This window comes from Lepidochelys kempii, chromosome 1, assembly GCF_965140265.1.
Source record: "Lepidochelys kempii isolate rLepKem1 chromosome 1, rLepKem1.hap2, whole genome shotgun sequence".
Classification (NCBI taxonomy): domain Eukaryota; kingdom Metazoa; phylum Chordata; order Testudines; family Cheloniidae; genus Lepidochelys; species Lepidochelys kempii.
The window spans coordinates 257,269,976-257,297,100 of NC_133256.1; the positions used below are offsets into that span (position 1 = coordinate 257,269,976).

Genomic DNA, 27,125 nt, shown 5'->3' on the forward strand with positions numbered 1-27,125 from the left:
ATGCTTAGAACCAAGGAAGAGACAATTAGTAAGGGGAGGATTTCCCTGGCTTCCTCCTGTATAAATAAATCACTGGGTGGCAGTAGTGGGATAACTTCCAAGACAGTCTCTTTTAGACCTTGTCTTCACGACCAAAAAAAGGTGTGTTTGAGTTAATGAACTTGAGATAAAATCCTAGTGAAGACAAAGCAGTTTGTAGTCTTCTTCCAAGTTTGCAGGTTGAATTAAAGAGTATGGCAGGGGTGGGCTTTAACTCAACCTGCCAATGTGTGTGACAACTATAAAGTGCCTTGTGTTCACTAGGATTATACGTCCAGTTAGCTAACTCAAGTTAAGAGCACACCACTTTACTGAAGTAAGAGAAAGCTTTAGATAGATCTGGTGCTTTGGCCTGCTGCTCACTAAGGTTCTAATTCTGCTGCTGTTGACGTCGCTGGCAGAACTCCCATTGGCTTCAACAAGAGCAGGATTGATCTCCTCATGGGCATAGCTGACACTTCACGTATCATAATTTTTAAGCAAAGGTATGTACATGTATAATACAATGAATACATCTGTAACCCTGGGTGGGCTATTGGCAATATGATTGAACCTGGGACCTGTGGTTCTTAATGCATGAACCTCTCCTGCCTGAGCTAAAAGACCCCGCTCTCCCCTAGGAGGCTCATCAACCTCTAGGTGGCCTTGCCCCCATCCGAAGGGCACCGAGTGCTATACCAAGTGGATATGTTTATGTGTATATAACGGGTGGTATCCCTGTCCCAACACTTTTCATATGCCACTTGTGTTCTTAGACTGCAAACTCTTTAGGGTAGGGTCCATCTTCGTATGGGCATCTCCAGGACCTAGGCCAATGTGGCCCTGATTGGGGCTCCCGGGCATTACTGCAATATAAATATCAAATAGATCCTAGCAGTAATAATACTGCACACTACCTCAGCCATGGGGTCTCTTTCTCTCTCTTCTTTCCAGACTTCCCCTGGGGCATTATACTTTATTAAAAATAAATAGGTTTCAGAATAGCAGCCATGTTAGTCTGTATTCACAAAAAGAAAAGGAGTACTTGTGGCACCTTAGAGACTAACCAATTTATCTGAGCATAGGCTTTTGTGAGCTACAGCTCATGTGAGCTCTAGCTCACGAAAGCCTATGCTCAGATAAATTGGTTAGTCTCTAAGGTGCCACAAGTACTCCTTTTCTTTTTAAAAATAAATAGTTACAGCTGTTGTACAGCAGTTGTACAGCTGCTCACAGAGGGAGGAGGACAGAGGAGGTGGAAAGAGTTTGTGGAGGAACCACTGTCCTGAACGAGTCATTTGTCTGTCATCCAGACACTGCCCTAGTTAACATTTCCTCTGCACACACAGAGCTCTGCCTCCTCTGGTGGGTGTCTCTGGGAAAAGTCGGGAATAGTTTTTAAAAAGAACCAAGGGAGACTTGGGATGGGTAGGTGGAGTCAACCTGCCTCTGAGAGTCAAGGATGCCAAGGGCCAGAGAGAGAGTCAAGAGGGCTACTGAGTCCTTGACTCCTGATCTAGGATTTTAAATGGAAGAATATGGATTTTGGTTCTTGATCTGTTTTATATACAATAATATCATGTACAACAAGCAAAAAACATGCAAAATACACCCCACTTCCCGGATCCTTTTTACTCTTTCCCCATGACCCCCAGATTCTCCTGGCCTCCCAGTTTGGTTGGCATTTATAGCCTACTTCGACCCTGGTAACAAGCTGGACCCATTTAGTGGCCAACGGTTGTACTGAGGTGATTGCTTTGGGTCCAAGCCTGTCTTCCCATGGTTCCAGCCCCAAACAGTGGTGGGGCTTGTGGGGGCATTCCCTCACATCAGCTGTCAATGTGGGAGTTCAAAATACACATATTGCTCTCCCATCTGGTTGCAAGAAGTCTGTTCCAGTGTGGGTTGTGCCCACTGGAAACATGAACATGTCTCACACTGTACATGCTCAGGGGCTGAGACATAGGCAAAGGAGGTTCTCTGGGGAATAGTTCAATTAAGCACTGGAATGAAAGGGAGAAGGAGATGGTGGGCAATAGATGTGGAATGGAAAGGCAGGAGGAGTCAGATGGCTGACTCTCTGCGGTAGGAGATGGTGTCCAGGGGGATGGTAGCCTGTAGCCGTTCCAGATCCAAATGACTCCCAAATTCCGTCATCTGGATGACTCCTCCATCCTTCTTGGTGCTTCCTCCTAACCCAGGCCCCACTTCCACCTCATCCTCATCCTCATCTTCATCTTGGCTGACTAAGGCCAACTCGTTCTCATAACAGAAGGCACTAGGAGGTGGCGGAGAAGACAGGATAGTGATCTTGCTCTCTTGCAGCTCCCGGGCTGAGCAGCAAGGGGTGCCAGCCACCTCGTAGGTCTTGTGGAAGTGTGAGTAGTCCACTTTGTAGCGGTTCTTCTCCTCAAAGACCACAGGCTCGAAACGGTGGCCCCAGAGGATCTCACTGGCCAGGTAGGAGCTGCGAGCCTGGGTGGTCATGGCTGTGGCCTCCACCATCCCCTCCAGGATGACAACAATCTCAAAGTCCTCCATCTCAAGCTCCTCCTTGCCCATTCCATAGAGTGGGCTCTCCTCATCAATCTCATGGACAATGATAATGGGGGACACCAGGAATATGCGGTCAAGGCCTATGTCATAGCCCACGTTGAGGTCCCGCTGGTCCAGTGGGAGGTACTCACCTTCCTGTGTCATGTAGGGCTTGATGAGCTGAGCCCGGACATGAGCCTCCACAATGTGACTCCTCCGCAAGTTTCCCACTCGCCACATGAGGCACAGTTTGCCATCGCGCACAGAGATGACAGCATGATGGCTGAAAAGGAGGGTCTGGGCCCGTTTCTTGGGCCGCGCCATCTTGGCCATGATGGTGCCGATCATGAAGGAGTCGATGACACAGCCGACGATGGACTGGACCACTACTGCCATAATGGCCAGCGGGCACTCCTCAGTCACACAACGGAACCCATACCCAATGGTGGTCTGTGTCTCCACCGAGAAGAGAAAGGCTCCTAGGAAGCCATTGACATGAAGGATGCAGGGTTTTGCAGTACTGGGGACACTGCCCACCCCAGTGGCACCCAGATCACCATGGAAGAAAGCAATACACCAGAAGAGGAAGCCGAAGAAGAGCCAGGAGACCAGGAAGGCTGCTGAGAAGATCATAAACATGTAGCGCCAGCGAGTGTCCACACATGTGGTGAAGATGTCGGCCATGTAGCGTTGAGACTTGTTGCTCAGGTTGGCAAAGTACACGTTGCACTGGCCATTCTTCTTCACAAAACGGTTACGGCGTTTCCGCCTGGGGACATGTCCTTTCCCATTCCAGCTGTGCCCATTCATGTTGCCCAGAGCAGAGACCTTGTGCCCATCCTCTTCAGTTGAGACAATGCTGTACCTTTCAGAGAAAAAAAACTGCTGAGGTATAAACAAAAAGAGTGTGTGGGGGGGGGAACCTGAGCACGTACAGGGTCACTGGCTCCCCAGGAGGAAGCTCATGCTCTCAGAGACAAAGCCCTGCTGTGAAGAAGTGGAAACAACTGGAGTTGTGGCTAGCTGGGCACTGCCAAGGGAAAGCTCTGAGGAAGAGCACGAGTCCTCCTCTGGCACTGTCTGGGTCCTCTGTGGCATTATCAGGATGCTGCTGTGAGGAAGTGTTAGAGTCCTGACAGGGCACTGTCATGAGGAAGTTCACAACACTGGATTCCCCAGCTGGTTCTACCAAGACACGGCAGTAAGACTGGTAGAGCCCTGCAAATCCACAAGTTTCTGCTTTATGTCCATGGACAGCAGCGCGGATGTGGATGCAAATGTATCCACAAAGGGCTCTGACGGTAAGAGCCGGGCGAGCAGCTGTGAGGAACTGAGTGCAGGGTCTGGGGGGCAGGGACCGGGTGCTGCTCAGGCCCCCCACCCAGGGCAGGTGGAAGGTCCTCTGCGGCTGCCCCCCTGGCTCTTACTGTGGCTGGGCTGCGGTTCTGAGGCCCCCCGCCCGTTCCCCCACTGGAGCCCGGTCTGGAAGAGCCACACGGGCAGCTGTGGGGAACCTGGGTTGCCCCACCTGTCCTGGGCGGGAGGCCTGCGGGGCAGGGACAGGGGCTGGGGGCTGCTTGGGCCCCTCGCCCGGGGCAGGTGGAGGGAGTCAGCTGCCAGCTCAGCTCTCTGGCTCCGGCCAGCTCGGAGCAGCAGCCCGGCCACAGTCAGAGCCAGGCGGGGAGCTGCGGGAAGCTGCGGCGGATCCTCCACCTGCCCTGGGCTGGGGGCCCGAGCACCCCTCGGACAGCTCCCCAGGTCACCCCCCTCCCCAGGCCAGGCCGCGTGAAGCCCAACTGGGGAGCCGTGGCGGACCCTCCACCTGCCTGTGATGCGGGGGGGACCTAAGAGCAGCTCCCGGCTGTGGCCCCGCCCCTCAGACTCCCCGCCTGGCCAAGGGCAGGTGGAGGGTCCACAACTCCAGGCGGGCTCCTCACAGCTGCCTGCGCGGCTCTCCCCGACTGGGCTCCGGTGGGGCGGGGGGGTGCGGTACCTCAGAGCCTCAGCCCGGCCCCCGGTGTAGAGACCTGCAAATCTGCGGATATCCGCAGATAAATTGTGCGGGTCACAGCTTGGATGCAGATACACGTGTTTGTATCCACGCAGGGCTCTAAAGATTGGTGGATCCCTGGTTGGACATTTTGCAGAGCATTGCTGCAAGGAAACTCATTCTACCCAAGTCCTGACTGAACTCCACTGTGAGGAAGCTCACAACACTGAAATCTTGACTTGCCTTAACTCTGAGAAAATACCTCAAAGCCCCGCGAGTCTTAATTTACAATGAGGTGCAGATGCAGCCAGCAGAGAAGACTAAGCACAAGGGCCTGGGATCTTATAACATTTTGGCCCTGAATTATATAAGGTTGGAAGTTTCTATTTTCTGTTGCCTTCTCCTCACTGATCTAATTGTGCATCTGTGACAATGTTTATACACTTCCTGAGTTCAGGACAATTCTGTTGCCACAGCAACGAACATGGCTCCCAGCATCCTGTATCCAGAGCCAAAGGTGTAATTTAGAGATCAATAACAGCCAAAGTGCTGGCAGATTCCCTGTGAGAAACTCCCTCTCTCTGAGAGCTGCTTGTCCCGCTCTCACGCTCCCCTCTCCCTCAGAATATCCCAACCACTTCCCTGCTCCCTGTCAGGAAGAAAGCTGCTACTGTTAGGTCACATAAGGCTCTCTATGACATCACAGTTGTTCCCTGATCCCATAATCAGAGTGGATGCTCTGACCATTGGTAGAATTAAGTTGATAGACTTTCAGGAGGAGGGAGCCCACAGGGGGCATCCTGGCTTTCAGTGCCTCTCCTTCAAGGACCGTCTCTGTACTCCATTGATCTCCCTAGGTTAGCATACCATCTGGAGTTCTCCAAGATGGCTTCCTTGACCCTGTCTCTAACTGTTCCTGAGATGCCGCATGAATCAAACATGGGGGTCTCTTCAAGGCGATAATAATCATCTCCCAAATCATTCACCCTCTTCCGTTCATTTGGGAAGGGCAAAGTGAGGTCTAAGGAAGGTGGGCATTATCTCCTGATGATTACAGGCAGAAATCTGTAATTCATCTCCCCTCTTGCTGGGCAACTGCCTCAGCCCGTCACCTTCCCCTCATCTGCTTCCCCTTTCCACTAAAGGGACTGATCTGGCTGAGAACTGGTAACTCCTCACATATGTGTGGCACATTCCTAATAAGGTGGGAGCAGGGGAAAAGGGCCATAAACTTGGAGAGGAGAAGCAGAGCAGGTGTGGCCTGGCAGCCATTGACACTGTGGGGAGTGATGAGGTGTAGTTTGGAATAGATTTAAAGAGACACACATGCCGCTGAGGGGAGAAGGGGTTGGGCAAGGAATCCCATAATCCCAAGGATGATGACAGCCTTTGAGAAAGGGTCACTCACCTGTTAACTCGGACGCTACCCATGGCTCGCTTTATCATCAGGGTATCTCAGATCGTGAAATGCAGTGGGAGTTGTACGTGTCACGAGTCTCAAACAGCGGAGCTCACATGGGACCAGGTGAGGCTGGGACCCACCCCTGATGAGCTGTGGCTCCAGCCATACCTGTGATTGGTGCTGAGCACACACCTTAGAGACAAACAACAAAGGAAAATCCCATCAACATGACAACCAAAAAGAGCAGTCCCTGGCCAAGCGAGCAGAGCATGGAGTTCCCAGGTCTCTGTGATCACTCAGGAGAGGCCTCATAATGTTGCTCTATCTCGCCAAGACTTGGTCTCAATCCACTAGTTGTAAAAACAGGTATAAAGAACTGATTTATACAGACAGTACAGCAGTTCCCAGCAATCACCATACTGCAGCCCCCTTTGCCATACCACAGCCCCCAAGGCTCCCGTGTACCTAACCCAGTCTCCCCTCCCAGTTAGCAATATGGGAAGGGCAGGTCAGTCATAACTCCCAGGTCAAGAACCCACGATTTAGCACTTTTCTAAGGCACCTAGCATTATGTACTACAGTAACATAAAAGCTTACATGGTGATTAGAGATCAGATGGTCAGAATACACCAAAAACAAGGGCTAAAGGAGCTCAGAAGCCTTCAGGCAAACCACCTCCACCACCCCAGGCAAAAGGGAACGCTTCCTAGTGAACACACCCCAAAGACAGAGAAGGAAAGTGGTTAACGGATACAAAAAAGCAAAGTGATACGCAGGAGGTACCCAGAGATAGGGACAAGGCTGCAGTAATAAACAGGCCTTACAACATGCCCCCAAAGCAGCCAAGGAAGGACTCTGGTAGACAACCAGCTGCAGAGGGTTCAGTGGACTGAGAAAGCCATGCCCCTGGCCTGGTCTTGATTAAACCAAAGAACCATGAACCCGAAGGACCAAGAATCAACTTGTCCTGGCTGACTGGAGCTGCAGTAACATACTGCAAGGGGTGATGACTCTTAGATGAGGAAGGGCTTTGTGGACCAGTGCTAATCCTGCACTGTACTCTTTGGGTTCCTGGCAGCCATTGCAGAATGCAGGCATAACCAGCCCACTCCCATCATCAGGAGCAAGTAAGCAACCATTTTTCCAGGGCAAATTCAAGGAAAGCGCGATTAGGAACACATTACAGTGGACTAGCCTGGATGTGAGAAAGGCATGGTGGATGATTTGGTCACGGTCTAAGTCTAAGCGAAACATCTGGGTTTCTAAGCCAGGGACAGTAATAGCCGCTTCTGATCACTGGTGCAAAATGGAGTTCCACGCTGCTAAGGGTGATCCCCAGGTTCTGCTTCTGGCTAACTAGTGGTGGACACACTCCCTGAATAATGAACATGGACAAACCACAAGCCAGCTCCTCAAAACACTTCCTCCTACCTCTGGCTTGGCTGGGCTGAGTTTCAACCAGCTGCCTCACAGCCAGATAAAAATGTTGCTCAGGCACTTTGGTATCTGAGACCATCCATACATGGCCACTTGAAGAGGAGCATGGACAGAATGGAATCATGAGTGAACAGCAGTGAAGACATGATAGAACCTTGGGTACTCTACTGGCTGGGCTCAAGGTGAAGACAAATAATTGTCCATAATTACCCTCTTAGCCTACCTGGGCAGAAATAAACACAGCCACTTGAGAGCCACCCCACCCAGCTCCATCAGGGGCTGGAGACTTGCCACCCTTCCCTGGTGGCCAAGAGCATTAAAGGCTGTTGAGAAAATTCTAGTAAAATAGATGAGGCCCTCTGTGTAAAATGCAATTGTGCAGTTGCATAAATTGCAGCAGAATTGTGGTTGATAATCTAAGCCTAACAGAAAAGCTAAAGGGTGATGGAGACTATCCCCCCTCATCCCTGGAGATGGTCCCACCAGAGCAAGGACAAGACTGCCTGTGCTGTATATTCTTTAGCAAACTGCAATAGGTAGGAGATTCAGAGTTAGGGTTGCCACATCAACACACGCTGGTCTAGCAGTGGGAGGAGGAGCATCCCCTTCTTGAGATAGTACAGCTACCGTGATGGCTAAATCTCAGCACTTTCCCTTTCTGCCATGGGACAAGGACATGGAAATCAAAGCATTTTCACACACAATTAGGCCGCACTGGAGCTAGTAGTGTGAAGAAAGGGACATTGTCTCAGCTCACACTTGGATATTTAACAAATTCATAAAGGTTACTGAGCAAGTCTCTCTCGTCCTTATCCATGCATGGATGTAAAGGTTCCAGGGAGAGGAACCCTCTGCATCTAAAGGGACAGACTGTGATTGACCCTGAGTTCAAGGGAAGTGCTAAGAGGGTATAAGGAGCTTTCCCTTTGTTGTAACCCTATGCAAACGCCCAGAACTCTGGTTCCTTCCATTCCCCAAGCCACCAACGGGGGCAGGGGGAGAGGGACAGGTGAGATGTGCACAGAGTTGAGGCCCAGCCACCTTCTGTGCCAGCCAGCACAAATAAGCCAGGTGGGAGTGTAGATTGCTATCTGATAAAGGATAACACAGCCCCCTCTGGCGTGCTCTGCCCCAGCTCCCGTGAAAGAACTCTGGTTGAGTTAGCCAGTGCATCTGCAGGGCCTTCTGCTGGTACCGAGCCTCTGTGCCACCACCTTCCCAATGTGGGCTCTGGTTTGTAGCCCAAAGCCTGTAAAATACCTCGACACGGGACCTCTGTCGAGGACAGAACAAAGAGCTGGTTCTCCCAGCCTGTAGCACTGCACTGTTGAAACAGAGCACCGGAGGCTAACACTCCATTAGTACATGAAATTCATATTTAATTACAATAAAAGTACTTCTGGGAAGGATAAAGGCCGCCTATTTGAAGACACGCAACATTTCAGCATGTGAAAGCAAACATTGCATTACTGATTGCAGTCTGGGAACAATGTGATCTCAGTCTATACACTCACAAGTGGGAGCACCCTAAGTGCTGTTTCATGCATCATCTTCCTTTTTGACTTCAGAAATCTTGTCTATGGATTTCAGGAGGTCAGCCACAAAATGCAGCATTTCCGTTCCTGAGACCAGCTGTTTGATTGACAAGTGTGCATTGGCTATAACCTGGCAGAGGTTCTGCAAGGCAACGTCTACATTTTGTTGCACTGCCCCCAGGCTGGCAGACTGGCCTGCACGCAGCACATCATTCTCTGCCTTGAAGCTCTCCAGCTCCACCTGGAGAAGGGACATCTCCTGCTTCAGCTTTGCAGCCTTACTTTCTGCCTTCAGGGCCCGTTGGGCCATCCCCTGCAGATTCCGTTCTGCCTGATGGACAATGGATTCTAAACCCTGAGCCTCTTTTTCCTCTTTGACCACACTGGCTCTCAGTCTTCTCTCCAGGTTTCTCACCATGCGTGTCTGACTTGCTGAGAAGCTCTGGATACTTTTGATCTTCCTCCTGAGCATGGAATTCTCCTCTCTGAGTTCTTCATAGCTCAGCTGCAGAGATGGATACTCCCTGTCTCCTATGGATTCTTCATGAAGAGCACAACTTTCAGGTGCCTTGTCATGAGCTGTGCAGGAAACATACAAGTTGCTGGGATGGAGGCAGGGAGCAAATGTCTCAATTCCCAACTGTCTGGCTGTGTTGTGATATAAAGAATCATGCGGGCTACAAGGTGACATGCTGGCAAACCTGGACTTACGGGCTTTTTCAAGGGCAGGGTGATGATAGCTCCCACCCCAGTCATCATCCTCATCATCTGATAAGGTATCACACATCTCCAGGTCTTTGTAAAATGGTTCCTGAAATTCCAAGCTCAAGCCCAGTGCTTCTGGAGATAAGGAGTCATCTTCAAGGCCTAGATTGTGTCTGGCCAATTTCTTTGCGAACATTCTATTTTTCGACTCTTCTTCTTTTGCTGTGCCACGAGTTTTCGTTTTTACAAATCCCTTTAAGGAAAATGGAATGGCTCCCTCTGGATCTTCCAGATGATTGTCCCCTGGGCTGATGAGGCTCTTAGTATGGTCTGGAGGAGGTGGCGGGTGATGCGGGTAACAGCATATGGGTTCCTCCTCCTCCTCATTAGCTAGGCCTTGGGACTGTGGACAGGCCCTCTCCAATGTTCCTGAGGGGAAAAGCGGCCGTGGCATTTTTGAAGTGCTGTAGACTCCAACAGAAGTGGCAGTCTGCAAATTAGCTCCAACACAGGTCACATCTCTTCTGTGACAGGGCTGTCTGAGCCGTCCACTGTTGTGCCATCCTCTGTAGCAGTTGTCTTAGCCTAGGCACCATTCAAAGTGTGACAGTGAGTTACAGAAGTATCTGTACTTAAATCATCTCTGGGTGTACATGTGTCTGTAGCTTTAATAATGGAGGGAGCAGAAGTCACCTAGGTTTGTGATGTCATCAGACAACTGCATTTTATGTTGTGACTTCGCAGCCAGGGGAAAGAGAAACAGCCAGATCAATGTTCACAGCATTTCAGCCAATGAGACTGAACTATACAAATAACTGTCAAGCGTAGGATAGGCCAGGTCAGTTCTGATATCCCAGTCCCATACTCTGGGCCTCACAGCCATGGGGTTGTTCATTAATAGCCTTGACATGCAAATGAGTTTATGCAAAGCAATCTGAAATCATAAGAACATAAGAATGGCCATACTGGGTCAGACCAAAGGTCCATCTAGCCCAGTATCCTGTCTTCTGGCAGTGGCCAGTGCCAGGTGCCTCAGAGGGAATGAACAGAACAGGTAATCATCAAATGATCCATCTCCTGTTTTGGGATCAGGGCAGGGGGAATAGAGTAACGGGGAGGAGGAATTCAAAGCAGGAGCCTTAAGGCAGAGGGGATCATGTCAATGGGCTATTGGCAAGACTAAGGGTTAGCCAGGGGATCATTGCAGAAGGATCTCATGGCAGGAAGATAAGGTCACTAAAGGGTACATAGCATGGGAATTTGGACCAGTAGGATTCATGCCAGGGTTGTAAGGCATTAGGTGAGGATGTTCATGGTAAAGGAATAAGGCCACAATGGTGGGGAGGGAGGTTCATGAGGATCAGGGCCAGGGGAAGAATTTGGATCTGATTTTAATAAAAACATGCATTGTGTCAAAATCTGGTGATGAAAACCTTCTGTTATAAACAACCACAATCCCAGGAAACTGTGATTGACTCAATTTATCTCTCCCAAGGCTCAGGTGAGCTGAGCTTTGTTCTCAGGATTACAGGATGTCACCAGAAACCCTCAATGTGTGTGGATAGCTCAATCACCCGTGTCTAAGGTTGCCAACATTTATGTAAAAAATAAGGGACTGTTTTCTTAGCACCCCCACCCCACCTCCCAATATTAATTATTATCATCATTATTAATAATAAATATGCAGTCCTCACCTACATTCGCCAGGCATATTTCTTGCTGCTTTTGTAGCACCCAGCAACTCCTGATCTTGTTGTATGGAAATTAAGTACAGGACAGGCAATTATCTATTTAAATAAGGGACATCCCTTGTAATACGGGATTGTTGAAAACCCTACATGCGTCCTAGGCTTAACACACCGGGTGTGTCATTGTCCGTTGATAGGATTTCATTGGTTTACTGGGACAACTCGTCTAAATGCATTTATGATGCTGCTTCCTCTGAGGGGGCAGGGACCGTGTCTTGGGCCAGCCCAGAGGACCAGAGAGGAGACCGAGTGGATTGCCAGAGTGCTATGTGACTGCATGACCCACTGAGAGGCTGGCCAGGATAGGCCCAGAGAGGTGGTGTGGCAGTCTGAATCAGCACTCCCCTGACTGGAAAAGGGAAGCCGTAGAATCACAAAACCCGGAGCTACCCAAATCAGGAGCAAGACAGAAATAAACTCGTTAGCTGTTTCCATCTGGATATGCCCCCCCAACGTCTATCATAACCTGGAAGAGAAAGAAACATACCAGCGACTAGTCCAGGGATGGGAGGCAGCTGTCGCTCAGTGCCTTGTTGCAGGTGCTGCTTCAGAGTCTGCCATGACACTACCCCGTGGTCAATGACCAGCTTCTCTATGTCAGGGCCACCTCAGAGATCTCTGTCTTGTCTTCAGAAAGCACCATGTGATCCACTTTAATCTGAATCTCATGGGCATTATCAGATCTACGATTTATTTTTAATGGTATTACAGTAGCAGAAGAAAGAGCCAAATGGTTCCCTGGAGACAAAAATATAGTACATTTAATCTCTAAAGGCTTTATAGCTCGGCAGAACCACCGAACCGCAGTCATCTCTGGTGTAGGAGGGTGGTAGCCAGCTGGCGTGCAGTGCGCTGCACCACAGTGAAGGAGAGGGCATACTGCCTGCGGGCACAGACACTGAAGTCTACTCATGCAAAAAGTGCCAAGGGGTTTACTGCCCATGGAGAGGAAACAGGAAGGTCTCATCTAAAACACTGCCCCGCCTCCCCCCATCTATCCATACACACCCACCCACACAGGGTTTATTTACCTCAGAAAGATGAAGGGCTGACTCTAGCCTGATAGGATTCAAACCAACGGTTATGGAGGGAAAATCTAGGAGATTCATACCTGATGCCTCTGAGAAAGACAGCAATCTCCTCTCTGCTAGTGGGGATTATAGACTTTGCTGCTTGGGGCTGCTCATCTTAAGCCTTTGAGGGCTATAGAAGTTCAAGCTCCACATTGGGCATTGCTCTTGTAACCTTCCCTATAGGAATGGGTTACAAGAGCAATGTTACCTCAGCCAGGTATGAGCCCTAGGCCTTCAGCACCTAAAAGCATGATCTGCTACCATGTGAGCTATAGGACTGACTCCCCGGATTTAGCTGACCCACTAACCTCTCACGTGTGCCATCCATCAGAGGGGGACAAAGACCTCACTCTCCTAGTGTGGATAACACTTAAACCACTAAGTCACCCTCTCTAGCCCTGATTTCATCAGCAGCCTGAAACACGCCCCCCCCCGCAGCTCTTCAAGTTAATCCTCTCCCTCCTAGGCCTTGTATTTGGTGATGCCAATAATGTTGTAACAAATCTGTGGCCACCAAGGATTTCCTGGTTGCCATTTTGCTGTGCACTTTGGCTATGCCTGCGCAAGGAAACTTCATAGCTATAATTCACCACTGGTGCACCTCCATCAGTGACTGCAATGGTGACAGCACAAGTGTGTACACGGCCCAGACATTTTCACCACTGTGTTGTCTAACTCTGCTCTGAGCCCTGCATTCCATAGTACTCCTGCCATTGCTACCACGGCTGGAGCTGCACAGCAGGTGAATTACGGATATAGAATTTGATCATGTGGAAAAGATCTATGGTTCTTTCGACCGTCACAGAAACAGCGGGCATAGAACTTTGGAACTGCACATAGAACTCAGATCCCTTAGTATTATTTATTATTTGATCCATAAATGATCTGGGAAAAGAGGTAAACAGTGAGGTGGCAAATTTTGCTGATGACACAAAATTCCTCAACAAAGTTAAGTCCCAAGCAGACTGCAAAGAGTTACAAAGGGGTCTCACACAAAACTGGGTGACTGGGCAACAAACTGGCATATGAAATTCAATGTTGATCAATGCAAAGTAATGTACACTGGAAAACATAATCCCAACTATCCATACAAAATGATGGGGTCTAAATTAGCTGTTACCACTCAAGAAAGAGATCTTGGAGTCATTGTGGAGAGTTCTCTGAAAACATCCACTCAGTGTGCAGCGTCAGGGTTACGCAAGACCTGACGTCAGGGTCAGGGTTACGCAAGACCTGACGTACGCAAATCTGCATTTACGGAAAATGTTCCATAAGCTAGAAATAGGAGTTTGGTTTTTTGGGGTTTTTTTTTGCGTAATGGTCGGGTATACGTTTCCGACTTACGCAAAATTCGAATTACGCAAAGCGTTCCAGAACGGAACGATTGCGTAAGTCGGGGAGCATCTGTATCATAATGCCACTTTATAAATCCATGGTGCACCCCCAACTTGAATACTGCAGGCAGTTCTGGTCGCCCCATCTCAAAAAAGATAGATTAGAAATGGAAAAGGTACAAAGAAGGACAATAAAAATGATTAGGGGTATGGAACAGCTTCCAGGTGTGCAGAGATTAAAAAGACTCGGACTGTTCAACTTAGAAAAGAGACGACTAAGTGAAGATATGATAGAGGTCTCTAAAATCATGAAGGGTGTGGAGAAAGTGACTAAGGAAGTGTTATTTACCTCTTCACATAACACAAGAACCAGGAGGTCACCCAATGAAATTAATAGGCAGCAGGTTTAAAACAAACAAAAAGGAAGTACTTTTTCACACTGTCAACCTGTGGAACTCATTGCCAGGGGCTGCTGTGAAGGCCAAAACTATAATGGGGTTCAAAAAAGAATTAGATAAGTTCATGGAGGATTGGTCCATCAATGGCTATTAGCCAAGATGGGCAGGGATGCAACCTTGTGCTCTGGGCATCCCTAGGCCTCTGACTGCCAGAACCTGGGACTGGATGACAGGGGATGGACCACTTGATAATTGCCCTGTTCTGTTCATTCCCTATGAAGCATCTGGCATTGGCCATTGTTAGAAGATAGAATACTGGGTTAGATGGATCGCTGGTCTGACCTGGTATGGCTATTTTTACATTATGTTGTTCTTATATATCACAGTCGCACACAGAGGTCCCATTGTGCTAGGTGCTGTACAAAACACAAGCAAAGACACTCCCTACCCCAAACATCTTACAATCCAAGAAGAAAAGTGACAGGTGGAAGGTAAGCGGAGGAAGCTGCAATCAACTGTGCACTATTTTTACACATGCACGTATGCCTTTTCTTTCCATCATTATAAATAGATGCCTGCAATCCCCATCCGTCCCCCAAACCCTCATTAATCGACTGATTTCTTTAGGCATCCCATTCTCTGGCACCCAAATAGAGATTTTATTGACATACTTTTGCCTGAGTTATATTGCGGGGTAGTGTGAGAGGGGGAACTTTTTTTCTTTGAAGTCCCGGGGATGGGGAATATGAAAACAAAACAAAATGATCTGATGTGAAACCAGCTCTGTGCGTGTGACTCAGAGCTATTCATAGCTCCCTGAAGCCAGCTGCAGCAACAGAGCCAGAAGGGCTCTGCCTGTATTATTATTCCAATTACCATCTGAATTAAAAGTTTGAGCAGCGATCAGCCCACATGCTGAGGGAGGGAGAGGAAGAAAACACAGCTAGAAAGGGATGTACACAAAGATCCCCTGGATGACAAAGTCAGAGGGAAAGATGCAAAAAGGTTAAGCATTCTCAGCCACCTCTGGCTTCTGCCAGCTCCCTCCCACCCCAACACACACAACCCATGTCAACTGAGGCACCATTTGCAAGGGTCATGCAAAGATCACTCTGAAACAACTAGACACATACTCTAGTGCTCCCTGCGTCTCTCTGCTGAGAGGAAAGAGAATATGCCACTGTGCATCATGGTTGAGAGAGGGTATGTGGCAGGTATTGGGGCAAATGTTAAAAAGCTAACTTCTTCCAAAATTGGGGGAGAGAGAGAGAGCAAGCAAGACATCAGGGAAGGCTAGGGTCAGGAGAGAGAGGTAAGCTGGGGAGAAAGAGATGGAGAAAGGAGTACAAAGGGCAAAGAGAGAGAGGGAGTTATGGGAAGAGAACAGAGAATACATGTCTTTCACTCTGTGTATATAGAGCACCTAGCATAACAGAGCCCTGATCACTGATCATCAATTACTAATAAGTATGTTTATTGGGTAGGTAATTACAAAAAAGACATTCATCTCACTCTTCCACACTGCTAAGAAAGGGTACCTCCTATCCTGGGCAGTCATGGTTTGCAGCACTGGTACTAGATCACAGCCTGATATGACAGGATTAGTCGCAAAACATCAGCAAAGGAAAAGTGACTTTTAAGCAGGCCCTAGCAGTACCATTGTTCATGTGATATGAACGTAACCCCTCCTCCATGCTGCAGTGCAATAAGAAATGGGAAAGTTACTTCCGCCAAGTTGCCCCACACCTCAAAAATCATCATAAGCAGTGTCACTGGGAGGCTGCAGAACTGCCCATTTATAAACAAGGGATTGATGATTTAGAGCAAGCAGCTATCTAATGATGACAGGCTGCTCAATCCAGCTAAACTAATATCACTAAATAATGTTACAGCATGGAAGAGTTGGCGTTTGCTGAGGGCAGATCACTACCACCTCTGTCTAGAATGTGTATGTCGTGGGCTATGTCCTATCCGATGGAACTGAGTGTGTTCACTATGGATGGGGGAGCGCAATGCCCCTTGTCCCTTTTCCTGCTACTCTCCGAATTGATGCTCCACCACTGAAATGCAGCCACCTCTGGGCTGGAATGCAGCAGACATTCAGATTGCATGTAACCCTACTGTGGATTTCCAACACGATAGGGATCACTGAGCCTACAGTTCCAGACTCAGCAAGAACAGACATGCACAGCAAAATCAGCAGTGATACTGTAGATGCACCCATGTTAGGAACAGCACATAGTAGCAATGTTTGTACACCTATGATTTACCTCCACTGTGATGTTTTATTATAATCTCTCCTGGGATTCTGGGCTGCATTCCTATTTTCTACACATTTATTGCCTTTGTACCTAGTTGTGCCAATAGTATCACCTCCTACGACCTCTGTGCTATGCATAACATTTGAGCTGATTGCTATGTTTGCTGGCAATGTGATGTGTGTTGGGTCTCCAGAAACCATAAAAGAGGGTGCTTTCAGGATACATAAGCAAATGCTGTCTCACCTTAACTGTCACATCTTCATGGAAATACAACCCCAGGCTGCTGCTCACTTGGGAAACTCACACAGATAATGGGGGCAGATTATACTTTCCTATTTTGGTGTAATTTTTAGAATGCCTTTTCCAGAAACACTCTCCTTTACTCCAAAGGGGATGGTCTAACACACAAGGGGATAGGAAACTAAGAATAGAGAAAAAAGAAGCAATGACTGTTGATGGAAAGAAAGACAACGTGGATGAAGTAATATCCTTTGTTGGACTAACTTCTGTTGGTGAAAGAGACAAGCTTTTGATCTACAGAGAGCTCTTCTTTAGAGTACTCAAGAATGTTGCAGCAAAATACAAGGTAGAACAGATTGTTACGCATATGGAGTTTACACACATTGCAAGAGGCCGTTGAATGTGAAGTGGGCAACTTGTCTCTTTCACCAACAGAAGTTGGTCCAACCAAAGAGATTACCTCACCCACCTTGTGTCTGTAATAGCCTGGGACCAACACGGCTACAACTACACTGAAAAGAAAAGAAAAGAAAAGAAAAGAAAAGAAAAGAAAAGAAAAGAAAAGAAAAAGTTTGACTAACTCTTAAAATGTGGTTAAGATCAGATTCTATAAAAAACTAGGAGTATTTGTGGACTAACAAATTTATTTGGGCGTAAGCTTTCGTGGGCTAAAACCCACTTCATCGGATGCATGCAGTGGAAAATACAGTAGGAAGAGATATATATATACAGAGAACATGAAAAAATGGGTGTTGCCATACACACTGTAACAAGACTAATCTATTAAGGTGAGCTATTATCAGCAGGAGAAAAAAAGCTTTTGAAGTGATAATCAGGATGGCCCATTTCCAACAGTTGACAAGAAGATGTAAGTAACAGTAGGGGAAAAATTAGCATGGGGAAATAGTTTTTACTTTGTGTAATGACCCATCAACTCCCAGTCTTTATTCAAGCCTAATTTAATGGTGTCCAGTTTGCAAATTAATTCCACTTCTACAGTTTCTCATTGGAATCTGTTTTTGAAGTTTTTTTGTTGGAGAATTGCAACTTTTAGGTCTGAAATTGAGTGACCAGGGAGATTGAAGTGTTCTCTGACTGGTTTTTGAATGTTATAATTTTTGATGTCTGATTTGTGTCCATTTATTCTTTTGCGTAGAGACTATCCGGTTTGGCCAATGTACATGGCAGAGGGGTATTGCTGGCACATGATGGCATGTATCACATTGGCAGATGTGCAACAAAAACACTAACCCAGGAACCTATCCTTTCAACAAAACTGTCAAGGTTCCTCCCCCACTCTGAACTCTAGGGTACAGATGTGGGGACCTGCATGAAAACCTCCTAAGCTTACTTTTACCAGCTTAGGTTAAAACTTCCCCAAGGTACAAATTAATTTTACCCTTTGCCCTTGGAATTTCCACTGCCACCACCAAACTTTAATTGGGTTTACTGGGAAACGTAGTTTGGACACGTCTTTCCCCCCAAAATCCTCCCAACCCTTGCACCCCATTTCCTGGGGAAGGTTTGGTAAAAATCCTCACCAATTTGCATAGGTGACCACAGACCCAAACCCTTGGATCTTAGAACAATGAAAAAACAAGAAGGCTTTTAATAGAAGTAAAGGAATCACCTCTGTAAAATCCGGATGGTAGATACTTTACAGGGTAATTAGATTCAAAACATAGAGAATCCCTCTAGGCAAAACCTTAAGTTACAAAAAAGACACACAGACAGGAATAGTCATTCTATTCAGCACAGTTCTTTTCTCAGCCATTTAAAGAAATCATAATCTAACACATACCTAGCTAGATTATTTACTAAAAGTTCTAAGACTCCATTCCTGTTCTGTCCCTGGCAAAAGCAGCATACAGACAGACACAGACCCTTTGTTTCTCTCCCTCCTCCCAGCTTTTGAAAGTATCTTGTCTCCTCATTAGTCATTTTGGTCAGGTGCCAGCGAGGTTACCTTTAGCTTCTTAACCCTTTACGGATGAGAGGATTTTTCCTCTGGCCAGGAGGGATTTTAAAGGGGTTTACCCTTCCCTTTATATTTATGACAAAAGCCCGTTGCCAACTCTGTCCACATATCTATTCCAAGGACACCATCATAGGACCTAATCACATCAGCCACACTATCAGAGGCTCGTTCACCTGCACATCTGCCAATGTGATACATGCCATCATGTGCCAGCAATGCCCCTCTGCCATGTACATTGGCCAAACTGGACAGTCTCTACGTAAAAGAATAAATGGACACAAATCAGACATCAAGAATTATAACATTCAAAAACCAGTCAGAGAACACTTCAATCTCTCTGGTCACTCAATTTCAGACCTAAAAGTTGCAATTCTCCAACAAAAACAGACTCCAAAGAGAAACTGCAGATTGAAATTAATTTGCAAACTGGACACCATTAAATTGGGGGGAGGGATAGCTCAGTGGTTTGAGCATTGGCCTGCTAAACCCAGGGTTGTGAGTTCAATCCTTGAGGGGGCCATTTAGGGATCTGGGGCAAAAATTGGGGATTGGTCCTGCTTTGAGCAGAGGGTTGGACTAGATGACCTCCTGAGGTCCCTTCCAACCCTCATATTCTATGAAATTAGGCTTGAATAAAGACTGGGAGTGGATGAGTCATTACACAAAGTAAAACTATTTTCCCATGCTAATTTTTCCCCTACTGTTACTCACACCTTCTTGTCAACTGTTGGAAATGGACCATCCTGATTATCACTACAAAAGCTTTTTTTCTCCTGCTGATAATAGCCCACCTTAATTGATTAGTCTTGTTACAGTTGATATGGCAACACCCATTTTTTCTTGTTCTCTGTATATATATCTATATCTTCCTACTGTATTTTCCACTGCATGCATCCGATGAAGTGGGTTTTAGCCCACGAAAGCTTATGCCCAAATACATTTGTTAGTCTTTAAGGTGCTACAAGGACTCCTCGGTTTTTTTGCTGATACAGACTAACATGGCACCACTCTGAAACCTATCAGATTCTATGACATAACCAAACTCTGAACTACTCAGTTGTCAGCCCCAGTTTCAAAAGCAGCCTCTTCATTCTGCTATCAATGGGAAAGAATAAACAAAGAAAGAAACCTTCACCCTTGATCCCCTCTGTGCACGTGGGCCACTTGCAATGGCTGTGAAGTGGTAGGGAGTGAAAGAGAGAGAATAATGTAGATAGAGAGAAAGCCAGGGAAAGAGAGTGGAAGTGAGATGGAAAAGTAGAGTGGGCTGGCACATCCATGCACAGGAAGGGAAAGGGAAGAGGTGAAACTGACAGGACGTTTGACTGTGTTAAACTCCACCCTGCACCAGTAATGATCTCTCTTGCATCAGGGCTGGGAATGTCACAGCACCCATTAAGTGGCTTGCACATTCTGAGGTTGGCTGCCCATCGCCTCTGTGCTACATCCCATTGTCAGGAGTGCGGGGGTTACAGGCCAGTTTTTATAAGGGGGTGGGGAGGGGGAAGTTGCCTTTTTCATGTTGACACCAGAATTATTTGATCTGTGAAACATTTCAGGGGACATGTTGCCACAGAAATAAAACTGCAGTGCAGAGTCACAGGGGCAGCTCCTCAGCTCCTCACCCATTTACAACTGATGGGGAGCTGGATTGTGGTTTCGAAACATTTGACCTTTTTAGTTTGGTGGCAGGATTCCTTGCCACTCTGTGTTTTCACACAGTCATAGATTCCAAGGCCAGGGACACTGTGACCCTCTGGCTGACCTCCCACATAACACAAGCCATAGAATTTCAGCCAATGATTCCTATGTCAAATTCAACAACTGGCGTTTGAACTAGAGCAGATGTTTTCAGACTGTGGGGCACTCCCTCCTGGGGAGCTGTGACAAGGTTATCAGCTGTGGGGAGGGGAGCACAGGTGGTCTCAGCTGCTGGGAACAGGCTCTATGCCCATCTGCCACAGCCACCAACTGGCAGCTACCTTCCTCTGCTGGGGAGGCCAGTGGGGACACTGTGAGCAAAAGCCAAAGGATGCATCTCGGGAGCGCTGACCCTGCTGCCAGACAGAACCTCTCCCAGACCCTGGCCCTTCAGCACAGATCCCTGTCAGACAGGGTCCCCTCCTGACTGCGGCCTTTCAGCGCAACCCCTGGCACAGAGCCTCTGTCAGACAGAGACAGTGCAGGGGAAGTGGATGGACAGTGCTGAAGGGTCGGGGGCATTGGCAGGGGGATGTCACTGGCAGGGAGGCAGTACTCATGGGTACAGCCTTCTGCTCCCCTCCTGACCCCGGCCCTTCAGCATGGCCCCTTTTGCTTCCTACCTGGGGCAGGGAGCAAGACAGGCAGAGACGGGTCCTGGCAGCTGAGACCACCTGACTGTTGCAGAGAGTGGAAGACTTCCTCAACTGACACATGGTGAATACTCCCTCCATCCCTATGGGTACCGGGCATTCTTGCCCCCAACCTGTCACCCCCTGTGAATATAGGGCACCCCTTCCCCTGAGAGAGGTGGTGCCGACGGGACATAAATCTCCAAATGGGTGCTCAGCAAAAAAGTTTGGGAATCTCTGTACTAGAGCATATCTTTTGAAAAGACCTCCTGTTTTGATTTACCATCTTCAAGTGATGGAGAAGCCTCTGCATTCCTTGGTAATCTGTGTCACTGGTTAATTACCCTTCCCGGGAAAGATCTGCACCTTTTTTCCCAGTTTGAATTTGTCTAATTCCAACTTCCAGCCATAGGATCTTGCTCAGCCTTCATGTGCAAAATCAAAGAGCCCTCCACTACCTTTAAGCATGCACAGTCAGTATATTCTAATGCTGTTAACCTGTTGTCAGATAGTTTTGCAGGGCTGTGAGGAATGGGGAAATTGCTTCCCCTCAATTTTTACCTTTCACAGAAAATAAGTGCTAGCAGGAGGCCGGGAAGCTACACATTTATGAATAAGGGATTGATCACTAAGACACAAGCAGCCATCTATTGATCACAGGCTGCTCCATTTGATTAAACTAATACAACTAAATAACGTCACAACACTGAAGAATTGGAACTTGCTGAGGTCAGACTCCTATTAACCAGTCTAGAATGTGTATGCATAAGGCTATGTGCCATGAGTGTAGGTCACAGGGGAGCACAGTGTCAATTGCTATGTCCTTCTCCCAATTCCTGGTACCCTCCAAAGTGATCTCACCACTGAAATGCAGCTGCCTCTGAGATGGAATGCAGCAGATACTTTGTACCTGTCACCCCATGCACCATAGTCATAGGGGGAGAAGTGAAGAATAATTTCTCCATGTGAAACTGCAGAATGATTTACAGTAGCTATTAGCCAAAAGGGAGTGGATCCATAAGGAGTACATTGGCAGAGTAATAACCTGGGGCCCTGGAAGAGATGCATGAAGGATCCCCCAGGACTGGAATAAGAACATAAGAACAGCCATACTGGGTCAGACTAAAGGCTCGTCTAGACCAGTATCCTTTCTTCTGACAGTGGCCAATACCAGGTGCTTCAGAGGGAATGAACAGACCAGGTAATAATCAAGTGATCCATCCCCTGTTTCCCATTCCCAGCTTCTGGCACACAGAGGTTAGGGATAATATCCCTGCCCATCCTGGCTAATAGTCATTGATGGACCTATCCTCCATAAACTTTATCTAGTTCTTTTTTGAACCGTTATAGTCTTAGCCTTCACAACATCCTCTGGCAAGGAGTTCCACAGGTTGACTGTGTGCTGTGTGAAAAAATATTTCCTTTTGTTTGTTTTAAACAAACAGGAGTTGTGAGGCAAAGCTGAGGAGCACTCACAGAGCTGTAGGGCAGGGTGGGGAGGAAGAAAGACTGAGGTGCATTGGCAAAGTGTGGTGCAAGGGGTTTGCACTGTGCAGTAGCCTCTTGTTTTCCTGAGCACCTCACACATTTTACAGAAGATAGTTTTGATTTGAAAAAAGTCAGTTTTCCTTGCAAATTACATGACGATGCTGTAAGGGGTGGGGTTTGCCGCCTCTGCTAGTCTCAGAATTGAAACAACTGATCACACCAGTCAGTTTTGGCCTCCAAAAAGGAGAGGAGAGGAGAGGAGAGGAGGGACAAAGAGAGGAGAAGGAAATAGAGCTCCTCCTTTCCAGCTCAACCCCTTCTCCTCCCTCTGTCTCCTTCCTCTCTATCTCCTCCCGTTCTCTCGCCTTCCTCTTCCCCTCCTATCCCCACCAGAACAGCTCTCTCTTTAAAGAATGTGTGTCCCCTGTACGATTATTATTGTCAACAGCTACATGCAGTAGGCTGCATGTTTCGATCACTCATCCCTTGTGGGGGCGCCATTTCCACTTACTAAATCAACAGCGGGGCACATTTCAATTCCTTCTGTGACAGCCAAACTCAGTATTAAGGAACCCCCTATTTAGGAAACATTTATTAAAACCTGGAACCCCATATTCCACTGGATCTCAAGGGGGCAGAACCCCCTACCACTTACTCCATGTTATCACATAGTTCCCTCACAATGCAGCCAATCCTTCTAGCTCCCACCACATGGGCAGGGTGGACAAGGCCTCATAAAACAGGGAAACCAAATGGATTTTGATTTCTGTGTTTGTACAGCCCCTAGCACCACGGAGCCCTGATTCATAATTAGCCCCGCTGGGAGCTATAGTAATGCAAATAATAAATAATATATGTACAAGAATGGGGATGTTGCTTTCTTTGTCCAGCACCAGGGCCCATCCAGATAGATCTACGCAGCATTTTAGACAGGAACCTGAGGAATGGAGGTTCCTGTGTGAGTAGGGTGGGGAGAACGGGAGCTTAGCTGAGTTTTCCCATCTCTCCATCCTGAGCTTGCTCCCAACCGTGATCTCCTCAGCAGAAAAACCTAAGGGGAGCAGAGAGCTAGGAGCTCCATTAGCATGATGAGGACCGTGCTCAGGTCTCGTCAGTCACGCCCCTGCAGCATACCAAAACCGCCCCGTTTTCACTCTGCCCCCTTGCAAGGGAGACAGATGGTGTGCAGGCTTCATACAGCACAGAGGCCAATATTTATTGCTTAACCTTACTTGCACCCAGGCATCGCTCGCTTCTGCTCACAATCAGGCTGGTGCACAATAACTTGGCACACTGTGCTGGGCAAGGACTGGCAGTGTCTAGGCAAAGCTTGCGTTTAGACAAGCAAACACGTTTGCACTCAGTTTGCACCAAATGGGCTTGACGCACATCAACTCTGTCCCTTGTGCACAAAAAGTGCAGGGGCCCAAATGGGCTTTGAGGAGGGGAGGGGCAGACAGCAAGGCCCTCACTTGGGTAATGATGCAGTGAGAATAGAGCCTCCCCCCAATATCCACACACAGACTTCAAACAAGAGGAAATCAGAGCCCACCCCTCTCAGAGCATGGTGTCCCAGGAAGCCTTCTTCCAAAGTCAGGAGCCTTGAGACCACACAGCCCCGAGAATCTGCAATATAATGACACTGTACACGTGCATGGACATAGATAGGTAAATCTAACCATTCTCCCCTCCACCCTTGGAAGCCATGGGGAGGATATATGTGCACAAGGAAGAAACAAGTTGACTGTCACTGCCACTGGCCTCTGGGCCCTTTCAGCCGCTGGCCCTGGTTCTCTCCCTCACCTGACCACACGGAACACCAGTTTTGACATCCATAGAACATAGAGAGGTAAGGCTGGAAGGGACCTTGAGAGGTCATCAAGTCCAGCTCCCTGTGCTGAGACAGAACCAAGTAAACGTAGAGCATCCCTGACAGGTGTTTGTCCAGGGTGGTCTGAAAAAACCCTCCAATGATGGGGATTCCAGCATAGATTGCCACCCTCCTTCCATGGATTGTTGCCCATTTGAGAGGGTGAGAACACATTCCATTTTTGATCAAATGAAAAAAAATTACTCAATGGGATTTCAAGAGAAAACCCCAAAGGTTAATTCCTATATCCAGTCCCATCTGCTTTACACCTCAGAACACAGCAGGTGAAGAGCAGATCCTGAAGGGAAACTATTCTCTTTCCATCCTCCCAGCAAGGCCAGGGCGATTCAAAGGGCCCCCGTTCATTTTAGCACCCATGTTAGCACTGTGCCCCATGGATTGGAAGGGGATGGCTTTGTTTGCCATATGTCACCCATTCAAATACATTTCGGGCCAAACCCTACTCTCCTTGCACACTGACGTCACTATCTCCTCACTGAAGTCAATGGGGCTGCTCAGCTGAGTAAAGCGAATGGGATTTGGCTCTATAAGGTCGGCAATGCAGTTTTTGTGCTGCTATATCTGATCACTCAGTACAACCCCTAGTGCGGATACAGCTGCACCAGTATAAAGGTACCTTATACCACTGTCGCTTGCTTTGGTAAATTTCCAGAAATAAGCTATACCAGCGTAAGCAATTTTATACCAGAATAATTGTGCCCATGGTAGGAATGGGGGTCCCACTGATCTAATTACATCAGTTTCTCAACAGATACCACAGCACAAAACCTGTGCATAGACCAGCCCTTAGATGTCTCTCCTACTAGCCATTTGGGTCATTCATTACCAGTGCTTCCTGGGTATGTTACAATGGAATAATCTAACTGGGACATCAACCCATGGCTGTCACCTCCTACCTCCATCAAGTGATGTGGGAATGGATGGACTCTGGCGATGGAATACGTCAGCTTCCTAGCAGAGGGAGCCCCTCTGAAATTTGCCCACTAATGAGGATGCAGTGTCCAATGTGTACAGGAGGGACCTCCACGGTGGGGGGTGGCAGCAGGAGTTCACATGAGACATGCCAGGTTCACCCACACGCTCTGACAACACAATGCACTGTAGTGATGGATGCACTAGAAACACAGGGAAAGGGAGAGATTAGATGGAGCAGAGACTTTCCCTGGCATTTTGCTGGCTGCTTCCTCAGCTTCAAAGAAACTCAAGAGTTTGAAGCCTCTTTAGACTGCTTATTTGGGCTTCATTTCTGCCAATTAGATCAGCAACACAGACAATCAGTGACCTAGAAGAGGTTGGACAGAGGGGTGTGGGGTATTGATTATCGATTCTGACAAGCTTCACAGAGAGAGAACCGGCATGTGCCCCAAAGTGCCCGAGTTTTTGAGCACATCCACAAGGAATCCAGCTCCTCATCTCTAGACTTGATTAGGGAAATGGATTGGAGAGGCACACAGAAGAAGTGGAGGGTGCCAGCAATTGGGGGTGAGAGACAGAGAAAACAAAAAACAACTTGTAAAGGGGAGCCGTCAAAAAATTATTTGCGGCTAACAATAAAAAGTCACATAAATGTAACCAAAGTTGACATTCCAGGTCAAAAAAGGAGGGAAAGTTATGGAGCTTTAACTATATGTGTGTGTGTGTATATATATCTATCTGTCTATCTAACTATACACACACACACTCACTCTTACACTTTATTTTATATATGCACACACACTGTTTATTATATATATTTATATATGCACACACAACCTCCCTCACACACACACACACATATATGCAGACATAAATACATGTATATACACACACACATACTTATTATTATATATTTGCATCGATAATTCATATGAAATTATGCATTATTAGCATAGCAAAAATCCTGGAAAATTATAATGAGGCTAATAACCATAATAATTTCTTACCCAGGTCCTGTGTTATTCCCTGTTTGAGTCCTGGAGAGCCAAAAGTCAGGGAAAGGGAAAAGAGGGAGATTTCTTCATCCCACCATGAAATCTGTCACCGAGCCTGGATTTAAGGAATCTGGGGGTCTCTCTCCTTTTAGTCCCTTTTTCTGTCTACTCACTATTTTTCAAGTAGTTAGTTCTTCCTCCTAAGAATTTCCTCTGGCATGCTCTAACTTTCCCTTATTTGTTTCTATCTCCTTCTCTTTCCTGCACTTTGTATCTCCCCCTTTTTAGCATTTTTTGTTTTGAGGAATTTCCATCCTTCATAAGCTTTATTTGTCTGCAGCTTGTCGATGAGTTCTTGAACCGGTTTCTCCCTTCTGTCTGTTTATCACCCTCTTTCTCTTTTTTTGTCTGGTTGTCACTTTCCCCGCCCCCCACTCCCACCCCCCTCAGTTTGTCTCTATTTTACAATTTCTCCAGTCGCTCTTTTCCTCCATTCTATTTTTTCCTCTCTCCTTCCTCCCTCTCATTCTCTCTTAGATTGCTATACAGTCTGTAGCTAAGAAGTCAGTAACTCTCTGGTAGAATCCAACAGCTTTCCGCTACTTTAGCCCACCCTCACATGTGATCTCAGAGCCATGGATACACACTGCAGATGCAGAGAAGGGGAGAGATGAGAGTGCAACCAAAAGCAATGGAAACAGGAATGGGAACACATGCAGCTGGCACTCAGATGCCCCAGGCACGTTTGCATGGAGCACAGTAGCCTGTAGAGGCTCGCCACACAGTCTGTACCAGAAGGCATAGAAATCCAGGCCCTTTTTTCCCCTTCTTCCCAGATGCGGCACCCAA

General features: G+C 47.5%; 2 protein-coding genes across 5 annotated transcripts; both read right to left on the minus strand.

Moving 5' to 3' along the window:
• Positions 1-1,561: 1,561 nt before the first annotated feature.
• Positions 1,562-26,652, minus strand: KCNJ4 (potassium inwardly rectifying channel subfamily J member 4). 4 transcript variants are annotated; one of them, XM_073330446.1, is made up of 4 exons: positions 26,289-26,652; positions 25,263-25,481; positions 5,952-6,137; positions 1,562-3,412 (listed from the first exon to the last, which is right to left on the minus strand). In XM_073330446.1, exons 3-4 carry the CDS (start codon positions 5,987-5,989, stop codon positions 2,083-2,085), a joined length of 1,368 nt encoding a protein of 455 aa, XP_073186547.1. In that variant the 5' UTR covers positions 5,990-6,137; positions 25,263-25,481; positions 26,289-26,652; the 3' UTR covers positions 1,562-2,082. The 4 variants fall into 4 exon arrangements, with proteins under 4 accessions (XP_073186547.1, XP_073186519.1, XP_073186527.1 ...); XM_073330418.1 differs by having other exon boundaries at positions 1,562-3,418; XM_073330426.1 differs by lacking the exon at positions 25,263-25,481 and having other exon boundaries at positions 1,562-3,418.
• Positions 8,922-10,076, minus strand: LOC140906443 (endosome-associated-trafficking regulator 1-like). The gene has a single exon (XM_073330404.1). The coding sequence runs from the start codon at positions 10,074-10,076 to the stop codon at positions 8,922-8,924; it is 1,155 nt and encodes a 384-aa protein (XP_073186505.1).
• Positions 26,653-27,125: the final 473 nt, after the last annotated feature.